The 13,862-nt window shown below is 35.7% G+C and overlaps 1 protein-coding gene across 5 annotated transcripts in view; it reads right to left on the reverse strand.

The window, feature by feature from the left end:
• Positions 1-10,971, reverse strand: part of LOC124875359 (receptor-type tyrosine-protein phosphatase H-like) — a 42,799-nt gene extending 31,828 nt beyond the window's left edge. For 4 of the 5 annotated variants that reach the window (XM_047377479.1, XM_047377481.1, XM_047377480.1 and 1 more), the window contains exons 1-9: positions 10,858-10,941; positions 9,958-10,054; positions 9,604-9,858; positions 6,903-7,154; positions 5,605-5,856; positions 4,307-4,558; positions 3,009-3,260; positions 2,151-2,402; positions 853-1,104 (exon numbers count right to left, since the gene is read on the reverse strand). In XM_047377479.1, coding sequence (XP_047233435.1) covers positions 853-1,104; positions 2,151-2,402; positions 3,009-3,260; positions 4,307-4,558; positions 5,605-5,856; positions 6,903-7,154; positions 9,604-9,858; positions 9,958-10,054; positions 10,858-10,941 — 1,948 coding nt within the window. Of the gene's footprint in view, positions 1-852; positions 1,105-2,150; positions 2,403-3,008; positions 3,261-4,306; positions 4,559-5,604; positions 5,857-6,902; positions 7,155-9,603; positions 9,859-9,957; positions 10,055-10,857 lie in introns of all 5 variants that reach the window. The other variant, XM_047377483.1, reaches the window with a different exon arrangement.
• Between the last annotated feature and the right edge of the window lie 2,891 nt (positions 10,972-13,862).

Genomic DNA, 13,862 nt, shown 5'->3' on the forward strand with positions numbered 1-13,862 from the left:
ATGACACAATGTTTTCAAAATCGTTTTGAGTAATTTCTGCATCAGGGTTGTCAACATAAAGCTGGTATTTCCAGCCTTTATTTGGATTCCCCCACTGTAGAGTAACTCTGTCCACAAAGCGCTCTATAACAATGTCTGAAGACACCACTGGAGGAAGTGAGAACAGAAAATAAAACATACAGAAGTATAGTTTTTAATTGCAGTAAAAAAAATGAAAAATAACTTACAGTCTGTTACTTAGTTCTTGTTTTCTTTTGTCCCATTTCACAAAATGATTTGTAAAAAAATAAGTAAAGAATAAAGATCTATACTGCTGCTACAATCCCTGTAGTGTTTGTTTTTTTTAAATTGGACCCTGAGGTATTTTTGTAGTAATGTCACATCAGACATCTTACCAGTAGCTGCAGTTAGGTTTGCTCCACAAACAAATGGACAAATTAATGGTATAAAAACAATACATTTGTATACTCATCATCACCATCACTGCAGCTGATGGTGCAATGCCTTGCTGCAGACAACCTTTAACAATCCCAGGGACATCTGAAAAGACCTACTCCAGACCAGGGCTTTTACCCGTGAAAGTAAAGCCCCGGGAAAGTGAAATTACCCAGGTAAATCTGTATCAAAACGTGCCCTGGGCTTTTAAAAGCAATGGAAAAAGGGGCTATTGTAACAAAGCTGCTCTCTTGCTGAATCTGATTAGTTTGTTTTTAGTTGTTTTGTATACTGAGTATGGAATTTTAAAATCTGGCAAATAAATCTTGACAAATGTTTTTTTTTCTTTTATTGTTTACAATCTATTATGTAGACTCGTTATCTCCAAAATGCTATAACAAACAACAAACATCTTACCAGTGACTGCAGTGATGGTTTTTCCTCTGCTTGTTGCATAGTCAAACACAGTGAAGAGAGTGAAGTTGTATCTAGTGGTTCTGGTCAGACCTGAGACTGTGTATGTTCCACTTCCTTCAGAGTGAGTTATGTTGACCTCCGTATTATTGTAGCGAAGAGTATAAGTGTTGATCTCTTCCACTTTGGTCCACTGCAGAGTTATGGAGGTCTCATTTTGTGTGATGTGTTCAAAGTTTCCAGTATCAGGAGGAGCTACAATATGAACAAGAACAAGAAGAAGCTATTATTAAAAAGTAATAAATCTGATCCAAACAAGACAGTTAAATTACTCATTTTAAGCTACAATTTTGTTTTAATCAATTTTGTTCAACATTTAATTGTTCAGAAGTCGTCAATAAAACAACAAACATCTGTTCATAACAGTTTACATAATTGTTGCAGGGATTTGATTTAGTCAAACTAATTTCACTTGTTGAGCTTTTAGAACAGCATGTAGTATTGCTCTAAGACTGCAAGGGAAGCTCAACTTCCCCTAAAATGTCAAAAAAATAAGTGATCAAATATATACTGTTGTGTGTACATGTCATTGACTAAATATGCGCTACAACGCGTTCAGCTTTTGTTCAGAATCAGCTTCTTATCACTATTAACGACGCAGCTTTCCTCTCATTCATTCCTGCAGCTTCACAGTACTTTAAACAGTGAGTTCAATAGCGAAGCAAAAATACTGGGCTTTGTCCCGCCCATCGGACGCTCAGCGTCTCTGGGGGTCTATGGGGCAGTGGGCTGGCCTCGACTGGCCCGGACGCTCAGCTTCTGCATGATGATTGGATGATCTGTCTGAGGCTGAATCCCTTTTGATTGACAACAAAATGAGCGAATCAGCGATCTTGAAATTGAGCTTACCCTCCTTGAAAGACCAGCATCCGCCACTGATAGAAAGTGTTAAAGACCGTGTAACAAAAAGACAATTTCTCCACCAACCAGAGAGGGCAGCAAACATCTATTATTACTATTTCTAACCACATAATATAATAAGCCTCTCCTCTTATTAAGTTTGATTAACTGTTTCTGTTATTGTTGTTTCTGAGTAACTAGGAGAGAAAAATATAATGAGGACAGACGTTTAGAAAATCAGCTGACAGAATATAATGAAATGTTTTTTCTGTGATGTTGATGTCATTTGTATTATTGAAAAAGCACAAAATCATTCAAATTAAAGTTTAAATCAACCAGTCAAACTAAATGTAAAATGTGGATCTCCAGTAAATATTAGGAACAAACAACAAACATCTTACCAGTGACTGCAGTGATGTTTTTTCCTCTGCTTGTTGCATAGTCAAACACAGTGAAGAGAGTGAAGTTGTATCTAGTGGTTCTGGTCAGACCTGAGACTGTGTATGTTCCACTTCCTTCAGAGTGAGTTATGTTGACCTCCGTATTATTGTAGCGAAGAGTATAAGTGTTGATCTCTTCCACTTTGGTCCACTGCAGAGTTATGGAGGTTTCATTTTGTGTGATGTGTTCAAAGTTTCCAGTATCAGGAGGAGCTACAATATGAACAATAACAAGAAGAAGCTTTTATTAAAAAGTAATAAATCTGATCCAAACAAGACAGTTAAATTACTCATTTTAAGCTACAATTTAGTTTTAATCAATTTTGTTCAACATTTAACTGTTCAGAAGTCGTCAATAAAACAACAAACATCTGTTCAAAACAGTTTATATAATTGTTGCAAGGATTTGATTTAGTCAAACTAATTTCACTTGTTGAGCTTTTAGAGCAGCATGTAGTAGAAAGTGTTGAAGACCGTGTAACAAAAATACAATTTCTCCACCAATCAGAGAGGGCAGCAAACATCTATTATTACTATTTCTAACCACATAATATAATAAGCCTCTCCTCTTATTAAGTTTGATTAACTGTTTCTGTTATTGTTGTTTCTGAGTAACTAGGAGAGAAAAATATAATGAGGACAGACGTTTAGAAAATCAGCTGACAGAATATAATGAAATGTTTTTTCTGTGATGTTGATGTCATTTGTATTATTGAAAAAGCACAAAATCATTCAAATTAAAGTTTAAATCAACCAGTCAAACTAAATGTAAAATGTGGATCTACAGTAACTATTAGGAACAAACAACAAACATCTTACCAGTGACTGCAGTGATGTTTTTTCCTCTGCTTGTTGCATAGTCAAACACAGTGAAGAGAGTGAAGTTGTATCTAGTGGTTCTGGTCAGACCTGAGACTGTGTATGTTCCACTTCCTTCAGAGTGAGTTATGTTGACCTCCGTATTATTGTAGCGAAGAGTATAAGTGTTGATCTCTTCCACTTTGGTCCACTGCAGAGTTATGGAGGTCTCATTTTGTGTGATGTGTTCAAAGTTTCCAGTATCAGGAGGAGCTACAATATGAACAATAACAAGAAGAAGCTATTATTAAAAAGTAATAAATCTGATCCAAACAAGACAGTTAAATTACTCATTTTAAGCTACAATTTTGTTTTAATCAATTTTGTTCAACATTTAATTGTTCAGAAGTCATTAATAAAACAACAAACATCTGTTCATAACAGTTTACATAATTGTTGCAGGGATTTGATTTAGTCAAACTAATTTCACTTGTTGAGCTTTTAGAACAGCATGTAGTATTGCTCTAAGACTGCAAGGGAAGCTCAACTTCCCCTAAAATGTCAAAAAAATAAGTGATCAAATATATACTGTTGTGTGTACATGTCATTGACTAAATATGCGCTACAACGCGTTCAGCTTTTGTTCAGAATCAGCTTCTTATCACTATTAACGACGCAGCTTTCCTCTCATTCATTCCTGCAGCTTCACAGTACTTTAAACAGTGAGTTCAATAGCGAAGCAAAAATACTGGGCTTTGTCCCGCCCATCGGACGCTCAGCGTCTCTGGGGGTCTATGGGGCAGTGGGCTGGCCTCGACTGGCCCGGACGCTCAGCTTCTGCATGATGATTGGATGATCTGTCTGAGGCTGAATCCCTTTTGATTGACAACAAAATGAGCGAATCAGCGATCTTGAAATTGAGCTTGCCCTCCTTGAAAGACCAGCATCCGCCACTGATAGAAAGTGTTAAAGACCGTGTAACAAAAAGACAATTTCTCCACCAACCAGAGAGGGCAGCAAACATCTATTATTACTATTTCTAACCACATAATATAATAAGCCTCTCCTCTTATTAAGTTTGATTAACTGTTTCTGTTATTGTTGTTTCTGAGTAACTAGGAGAGAAAAATATAATGAGGACAGACGTTTAGAAAATCAGCTGACAGAATATAATGAAATGTTTTTTCTGTGATGTTGATGTCATTTGTATTATTGAAAAAGCACAAAATCATTCAAATTAAAGTTTAAATCAACCAGTCAAACTAAATGTAAAATGTGGATCTACAGTAACTATTAGGAACAAACAACAAACATCTTACCAGTGACTGCAGTGATGTTTTTTCCTCTGCTTGTTGCATAGTCAAACACAGTGAAGAGAGTGAAGTTGTATCTAGTGGTTCTGGTCAGACCTGAGACTGTGTATGTTCCACTTCCTTCAGAGTGAGTTATGTTGACCTCCGTATTATTGTAGCGAAGAGTATAAGTGTTGATCTCTTCCACTTTGGTCCACTGCAGAGTTATGGAGGTCTCATTTTGTGTGATGTGTTCAAAGTTTCCAGTATCAGGAGGAGCTACAATATGAACAATAACAAGAAGAAGCTATTATTAAAAAGTAATAAATCTGATCCAAACAAGACAGTTAAATTACTCATTTTAAGCTACAATTTTGTTTTAATCAATTTTGTTCAACATTTAATTGTTCAGAAGTCGTCAATAAAACAACAAACATCTGTTCATAACAGTTTACATAATTGTTGCAGGGATTTGATTTAGTCAAACTAATTTCACTTGTTGAGCTTTTAGAACAGCATGTAGTATTGCTCTAAGACTGCAAGGGAAGCTCAACTTCCCCTAAAATGTCAAAAAAATAAGTGATCAAATATATACTGTTGTGTGTACATGTCATTGACTAAATATGCGCTACAACGCGTTCAGCTTTTGTTCAGAATCAGCTTCTTATCACTATTAACGACGCAGCTTTCCTCTCATTCATTCCTGCAGCTTCACAGTACTTTAAACAGTGAGTTCAATAGCGAAGCAAAAATACTGGGCTTTGTCCCGCCCATCGGACGCTCAGCGTCTCTGGGGGTCTATGGGGCAGTGGGCTGGCCTCGACTGGCCCGGACGCTCAGCTTCTGCATGATGATTGGATGATCTGTCTGAGGCTGAATCCCTTTTGATTGACAACAAAATGAGCGAATCAGCGATCTTGAAATTGAGCTTGCCCTCCTTGAAAGACCAGCATCCGCCACTGATAGAAAGTGTTAAAGACCGTGTAACAAAAAGACAATTTCTCCACCAACCAGAGAGGGCAGCAAACATCTATTATTACTATTTCTAACCACATAATATAATAAGCCTCTCCTCTTATTAAGTTTGATTAACTGTTTCTGTTATTGTTGTTTCTGAGTAACTAGGAGAGAAAAATATAATGAGGACAGACGTTTAGAAAATCAGCTGACAGAATATAATGAAATGTTTTTTCTGTGATGTTGATGTCATTTGTATTATTGAAAAAGCACAAAATCATTCAAATTAAAGTTTAAATCAACCAGTCAAACTAAATGTAAAATGTGGATCTCCAGTAAATATTAGGAACAAACAACAAACATCTTACCAGTGACTGCAGTGATGGTTTTTCCTCTGCTTGTTGCATAGTCAAACACAGTGAAGAGAGTGAAGTTGTATCTAGTGGTTCTGGTCAGACCTGAGACTGTGTATGTTCCACTTCCTTCAGAGTGAGTTATGTTGACCTCCGTATTATTGTAGCGAAGAGTATAAGTGTTGATCTCTTCCACTTTGGTCCACTGCAGAGTTATGGAGGTCTCATTTTGTGTGATGTGTTCAAAGTTTCCAGTATCAGGAGGAGCTACAATATGAACAATAACAAGAAGAAGCTATTATTAAAAAGTAATAAATCTGATCCAAACAAGACAGTTAAATTACTCATTTTAAGCTACAATTTAGTTTTAATCAATTTTGTTCAACATTTAACTGTTCAGAAGTCGTCAATAAAACAACAAACATCTGTTCATAACAGTTTACATAATTGTTGCAGGGATTTGATTTAGTCAAACTAATTTCACTTGTTGAGCTTTTAGAACAGCATGTAGTATTGCTCTAAGACTGCAAGGGAAGCTCAACTTCCCCTAAAATGTCAAAAAAATAAGTGATCAAATATATACTGTTGTGTGTTCATGTCATTGACTAAATATGCGCTACAACGCGTTCAGCTTTTGTTCAGAATCAGCTTCTTATCACTATTAACGACGCAGCTTTCCTCTCATTCATTCCTGCAGCTTCACAGTACTTTAAACAGTGAGTTCAATAGCGAAGCAAAAATACTGGGCTTTGTCCCGCCCATCGGACGCTCAGCGTCTCTGGGGGTCTATGGGGCAGTGGGCTGGCCTCGACTGGCCCGGACGCTCAGCTTCTGCATGATGATTGGATGATCTGTCTGAGGCTGAATCCCTTTTGATTGACAACAAAATGAGCGAATCAGCGATCTTGAAATTGAGCTTGCCCTCCTTGAAAGACCAGCATCCGCCACTGATAGAAAGTGTTGAAGACCGTGTAACAAAAAGACAATTTCTCCACCAATCAGAGAGGGCAGCAAACATCTATTATTACTATTTCTAACCACATAATATAATAAGCCTCTCCTCTTATTAAGTTTGATTAACTGTTTCTGTTATTGTTGTTTCTGAGTAACTAGGAGAGAAAAATATAATGAGGACAGACGTTTAGAAAATCAGCTGACAGAATATAATGAAATGTTTTTTCTGTGATGTTGATGTCATTTGTATTATTGAAAAAGCACAAAATCATTCAAATTAAAGTTTAAATCAACCAGTCAAACTAAATATAAAATATGGATCTCCAGTAAATATTAGGAACAAACAACAAACATCTTACCAGTGACTGCAGTGATGTTTTTTCCTCTGCTTGTTGCATAGTCAAACACAGTGAAGAGAGTGAAGTTGTATCTAGTGGTTCTGGTCAGACCTGAGACTGTGTATGTTCCACTTCCTTCAGAGTGAGTTATGTTGACCTCCGTATTATTGTAGCGAAGAGTATAAGTGTTGATCTCTTCCACTTTGGTCCACTGCAGAGTTATGGAGGTCTCATTTTGTGTGATGTGTTCAAACCTTTCAGTATCAGGAGGAGCTACAATATGAACAAGAACAAGAAGTAATAACAGAATCTGATGTCTTAAATGGTTTGTTCCAGTTTTGAATACAAAAGCAGATAACTGTGATTTATTTAGTGGCTGACTTTAATTTCCATTTAATATTTTCAAAAAGCAGTTTTATTCATTTTATTCAATCCAATAAATTTTAATTAATGAGTGTGCTGAGTAGCTAGAATGAATAAATTATGAAAAGCCTGTAACAAAAAGGACTGTAGGCAGCTTAATCTGATACATTACATGAATATAATTCACTAAAAGAACAACAAATTTAAGAATATAAATACAAATTAGACAGAAGTCTAATCTTTGTGTCTCTGCTCTGTTCTTTCTCTAAAACCCCCAGTCGGTCGTGGCAGATGGCTGCTCACACTGAGCCTGGTTCTGCTGGAGGTTTCTTCCTGTTAAAAGGGAGTTTTTCCTCTCCACTGTCGCTACATGCATGCTCAGTATGAGGGATTGCTGCAAAGTCAACACCAGTGACTATCTACTGTCTCTACAAGCTCATCCAGGAGGAGGGAATGCTGCAAGTCACTGACTGGATGCAATCTGCTGGGTTTCCTTAGATAGAAAAACTTTTTATCCAATTTGAATAAATAACTGAATCTGACTGAACTGTTCAATTGTTACGATTAATTGGAATGTATGAACCTGACTGTTGTGAAGAGCCTTGAGACAACATGTGTTGTGAATTGGAGCTATATAAATAAACTGAATTGAATTGAATTGAATTAATAATTCTACTTGATAGAAAAAATTAGTTTTAGTTCTCTAATCTTGAGGCATTTTCTCTATGTTTGTGGTGGCAGGAAAAACCTGGGTCTTCTCCCAGCATTGTTTGTCACAGTTCTAGAAGTTTTAAAAAGTGATTTCATTGCTCTGACTAAAGACAAGGGCAAGTTCAGGTGAGAGGCTATTTTAGCATTGCCATTTCCTGAATTGGGAAGATCAACACACATCTGACTTTGCTTGAATGTTCTTGTGTCTTTCCCCTTTTTGAAAAGAGGCTAAAAGATATAGACAATGTAATTTTTATAATTAAAAAAATTCATGGATTGCAAATTAAAAGCTCCTGGACACTCTGTCCAACTTAGGATATTTAACTCACAGTTAAAAAAATACTTCAGTTACATTTATTTAATAGGAATTATTGTGAATTCCAATTTTCAAGGCATGCGGGACCTAAAAACAAATATTTCTTAACATGGGATCTTTTAACTGAATAAATGTGTTCAAATCAAAGGTTGAATTTTCCACATTTACAAAATGAAGGCAAATTATCATCTTCTGAGGCTGAAAATAGTTCCTACAGCAGGAACTGGGGTTTTCACAGTAACATTTGAGGTTTTTGAAGGCAGCAAACAGATGGAAATGCCACTTAGTCAACATTGACTTCAGTAGCTAAACATTTTGTCTTCCAAATTGCCTTAAATCTTCATGACATAGATGGACATGGTCAGCAGCAATACTCAGGTAGGCTGTGAGGTTTGAACAATGCTCAGTCTGCCCTATGGGCCTCAAAGTATACGCAGTAATTAACCCCCACCAGCTGCATGAACCATTGATATAAGGCAGGATGAATTCATGCTTTCATGTAGTTTATGACAAATTCTGACCTGACCATCTGAATGTCACAGATCATAAGGCAAGACGAAGTGTTTCCAGTCTGCAGGTATTCGGTTTTGGTGAGCCTGCCTGAATTATAGCCTCAGTTTTCTGTTCTTAGCTGACAGGAGTGATTGTATGAGTGCCTTCCAGTCATTTTGAACCCGTCAGTCTCTTGTCCCCTGACACCAACAAGCCATTTTTGTCCACAAAACAGCCACCCACTGCATATTACCTCTTTCGGGACCATTTTAAAATCTCCTTTCTTCCCTATTCGGATGCTTGTTTTCAACTTTAGCATGTTGCCTTCACCCCGTCGAGCTGCCTAAATGCATTAAGTTGTTGCGATGTGATTGGCTCATTTGCTATTTGTGTGAGAAAAGAGGCATGACAAATTAACACTAAGTAAACGTAAAATAGAAAAATTTGTATAAAACAGATAATTAATTGAGATCAAATGATTCATGTGGTTCATGGACAGCTGGGATAACCAAGAAAACGTTGTGATTTCTGGCAGATCAAAGTTTTAGTTATTTATGTCAACTCATCTTGACTTTCAGAAATAACCATTCCCTGAAAACAACATATATTTATTATTAATCTTTGAATTTGACATTGTTATTAAGTTGTTTTTGATATACACAAACTGATTATTACCTTTTATGATCACCTATAATGTAAGATTAATTACAAATGATACCAAACATTATGATAAAAGTTAGGGTTTTTAACAGATTAAAGACATTAAAGTGTTCCAGATGGTTGCTGATGCCAATTATGTCAACATATCTTGATACATATGAGCACTAGAAGATCCCCTACCTGTGACAGCAGTAAATGAATATCCAGAACTGTAGAGTTCATTGAGCACAGTAAAAAGAGTGAAACTGTATCTTCTCCCAGCAGTCAGACCAGAGGCCACAAGTACTACTGGTTCTCCAGAAGTGCCATTCATGTTAATATGTTCACCTCCAATCTCCAGTCTGTATGTTGAGATGTCATCAAACTTATTCCACTGCAGGGTTATACTGCTTTCATTCTGAGTCACAACATCTACTTTTTCTACATTAAGAGGAGCTGTAGAATACAAAAGCAGAATGTGTCATCCAGGAGAAAGCATTGAAATTAATTTATGAACTACTGACCAAAAAAAGGTAAAAAGAAAATCATACTAACATGGCGATGATATGAGCAAAGGATTATTTTCCTTTATTGTTTTCGATTCTGCAGTATTTGTCATGTTTAGTTCCATTTTATTGCAGTTTGTTACGACCTAAAACAGAACAAAGACTTCATCAACCTTTTACACAAAATTCCTTAGTCACGAGTGATGTTGCTCACATTACCGCTGTATAATAAAGTTAAAGTATAATCTGTCCATAACTGAAAGCAATGCACTTTCTGATTTTTATTTTCCAATAATACTTTGGTGCTAAAAAGAACTGCTACATAAATGTAGTGTTTTGGTTCTCTCTGTGAAAACTAAAATCGAATGATTATAATCATTTAAAATGTGAGTTATAGTCTGTATATTATTATCCTAATACTAAACTATTTGTGGGAACAAATGTGGGAATACATTAAAAAGCGATAAAAGATCAGATTAATGCAGAATAAACTCTGGCTTCACATTTTAAAATCAAAACAAGACTCAGATAAATAAAAGTAAATTCCACGCATTGAAGTAGATGTTCCACAGAACAAGCTAAGAACAAATTATGTCTGTTTGGTTCTGCAGAATTTCTCTTTCATTCGCAAAAGACACAAAAACTGTTAAATTTAGGAATATAATGAGAATTTAGGTAACTGTTGGCAAAAAGCATGAAAAATGGCCTCTGTAATTAAACAGAGATTTCACATTTTTAAAGAATATTTGTTTTCTTTAAATGTGTATTTAAAAACAAATGTTTTTAAATACAGATTTAATGGAACTTAATGAATATCTGCAGTTTTTTACATATTAATTGCTCAAGTTTATTCCTTCAAATAAAGAATTTAACATTTACTCTGAATATAGGTTTACTGTCTGATCACAGTTGATTTAAAAGCGATAAAAAGGATAAAAAAAATACTTACCCAAAGCAGACCTGAGAAGACACACAGTAACAGTTGGTCTGTGGTGGATTTGAAGAATAAACACCTCATTATTGATAACTGCATACTGTCATCAAGTCTTTGGTGTTCCAAGATAAACCACAGTTCTGCTACTGAGATCTTAATGTCTCATTTTTAACTAGGTTCTCCTTATCTAGCCTCTGGTTCCTCCTCTGTCACAAAGTAAATAACTGCTTTCCCTTTATGGAACAAGAACCATTGCTCCGCATTCTACTTCCTTAAACTCGCCATGTGCCATTCATGTAAAATCTATACAAATTCAAGAAGCCATGGTATTTTCTGTCAGATGTTTTGTTACATATTTACCAGAGCAAAGACAATTTAGTCCAGGAATTAACATCTTTATTATCTCATGCTTTGATCATTCTAAAGCTCTGTTTTGGAGTCAGACAGGATTCCCTTTCTTGCCCTCAGATTGCCCAAAAAGCAGTTGCTCATCTTCTAACAGGTGAGGAAACATCACTTGCGTGCTGGCTCCTCTTCATTGTCTCTCTGTCTGCTACAAAATTGATTTTAACATTCTTTTATTTGTTTTGAAATGTCTTAATGACCTTGATCCACCTTATCCTGGGCTCGCTTCACCCATACTCTCCTTCGTGGACTCAAAGGTCAGCTGACCTTTGAGTCCGGCTGCACCTGGCCAAAGACAAGGCTGAAGCCCAGAGGTGTCCTGGCTTTTATGGTTGCTGACCCTAGGTCATGGAACGAGTCTGCTCTACATGTTAGGCAGGCTCCTTCACTGTCTTCTTTAAAATCCCTTTTCCCCTGCTGTACAACACCGAACGAGTTGTCTTTTGTGTGACTAACATTGTTTTATGTCTGTTTTTAATTTGCGTTTTTACTTATTCTCTTAATGTACATAATTTTGTTTGTTGTTTTTAAATTTGTGTTATAAATAAATTTGACTGGATTTTGTCTAATTATTTTAATTGTTTTTATCGTTTTTATTAAAATCACTGTGCGGACCGATGACCCACAGGATATTTACTGCTTCATGAAATAAGTGGCTGCCTCGCAATCAGGACAAATGAAGAAATGGAAAAATATGCTATGACCAACAGATTCTAGGACACACTACATTTTATTGCATGATGCTCTGAGTTCGCTATAAATTTCAAAGATAACGTTTTTATTGTTCCTCACCTCATACACTTGGGAGGAAGTAGAGTTCATCATTTATTATTGTTTTAAACTGGTAAAACAATACTTAGAACGGATCTGCAAATGAATGCTTTTTAACATCTATTTTGATTTACAGAATTTAATTATAGGCAGATAAATAGCTTTTGTTTGCATTTTAATAACTTTAAAAAAAAATTTGAGTTAATAGTTGGCATTGTGCTCAATTATTTATTATTTAATTTAAGTATAAACATATAATGCATGATGTGCCATCACTGTGAAGAGTAAAAGAAAACAGTGTTACTATGACTAGTTTACATTGTGACTGTAAGCTCCTAACTTACATTTGAAGTTTATTTCTGACTCTGTTCAATGTTTAAAGACCCTGTTGTGCAACCATAGGTTTGGTTTGGCTGTGATTAACCATTAATCAGTGCCAAATGCAATAATTCATGAGAACTATGCAGACATATTTTATGCAGGTTTGTGAGAGAAGATGAAGGGAAACAAAGATAAAACTGAACAGGCTCACACTATCAGAATATTAGTGTTCAAACCACTCATAGAGATAAAGTTTTACTAAAAATACAGGGTAGGTACTAGTCTGTATGTGTCCTGCTTTGAGAGAAACCTCTTTATTATAGCAGTGTTTTTAAGATGATAGTAAGCCAATTTAGTAACAGACTTTATGTGCTTTTTAACATTTAGATCTGAATCCAAAGTACAAGCGAGGTTTCTTCCATGCTCTGTGGTCTTTGGCCCCATTGAGAGCTGATCTCTATCCTTGCATTTTTCAGACAACAAACAATGACTTCTGTCTTATCTACATTAAGCTGGAGGAAATTCTGACCCATCTACTCAGTCATATTGTGGGCACTCTGACTCAGTGTTTGTAGTGGACTATGGTCTTGGGGTAACCGGTTGATATAAAGTAGTGTGTCATCAACATATGGTAGTACTCTGAGCTAAGGAGACTATATAGATGTTAAATGAAAGTGGCTCAAGAATGGACCCTTGAAGAACAACACAATTATTTTTTTCTGCCCAGATTTATAATTACAAAATGACACAAAGTAGGGAAACAAAGATAAAACTGAACCAGTTAAGCAATCAGGGCCTGTGGAAATTGACTCGACTGAAAGGAAATATTTACAATGTGCAATATATCAAGAGCAACCCAGCTAAAAACAGTTATTAAAATGCTGGTGGGCAACATATCATGGCAGCAAGTTGTGGACTTAGGGTTATGAACTGTTTCTTGCTAATATACGTAATGCAATTTATTTAACTTATTTAGAAGCTGTAATTCTTCTGGAAACACATGAAACATCACCAGGTTTTTATTGATGGAGCCACATAATGCTGGTCCTATTCTCTGACTTTTGTCAAAATCAGAACAGCAATGTAAATCAAATCTCTTAGAAAAAGAATAATTATTATTTTATATATTATATTTTTTTTTAAACGTACTTTTAATCTAACAAACGAGCCTCGGAACGAATATTCTAATTTATTGAATATGATTATATGTATACGTTTTACCTAGGAAAGTCCAGGTGAAACGATTGAAAAAAAATGGCTACCACTAGAGGGTAGTAATAGTGTCTAATCAACCTTCACCTTTAAGAGAAGAAGAAGAAGAAGAAGAAGAAGCAACGCTGCAATATGTCCAGATTTACACAGACGCATCAAAAACCGATGAAAAAATAGGAATAGCATTTGTAATACCATAATTTTAAATAAAAGTAGGAAAAAGAATTACAGATGGATTATCGATATATTCAGGAGATTTTTTAGCAATATTATTAGCAGTGCAGTGGGTGGAGGATATAAAACCATTAAAA

Source organism: Girardinichthys multiradiatus, chromosome 10 (assembly GCF_021462225.1).
Source record: "Girardinichthys multiradiatus isolate DD_20200921_A chromosome 10, DD_fGirMul_XY1, whole genome shotgun sequence".
Lineage (NCBI taxonomy): Eukaryota > Metazoa > Chordata > Actinopteri > Cyprinodontiformes > Goodeidae > Girardinichthys > Girardinichthys multiradiatus.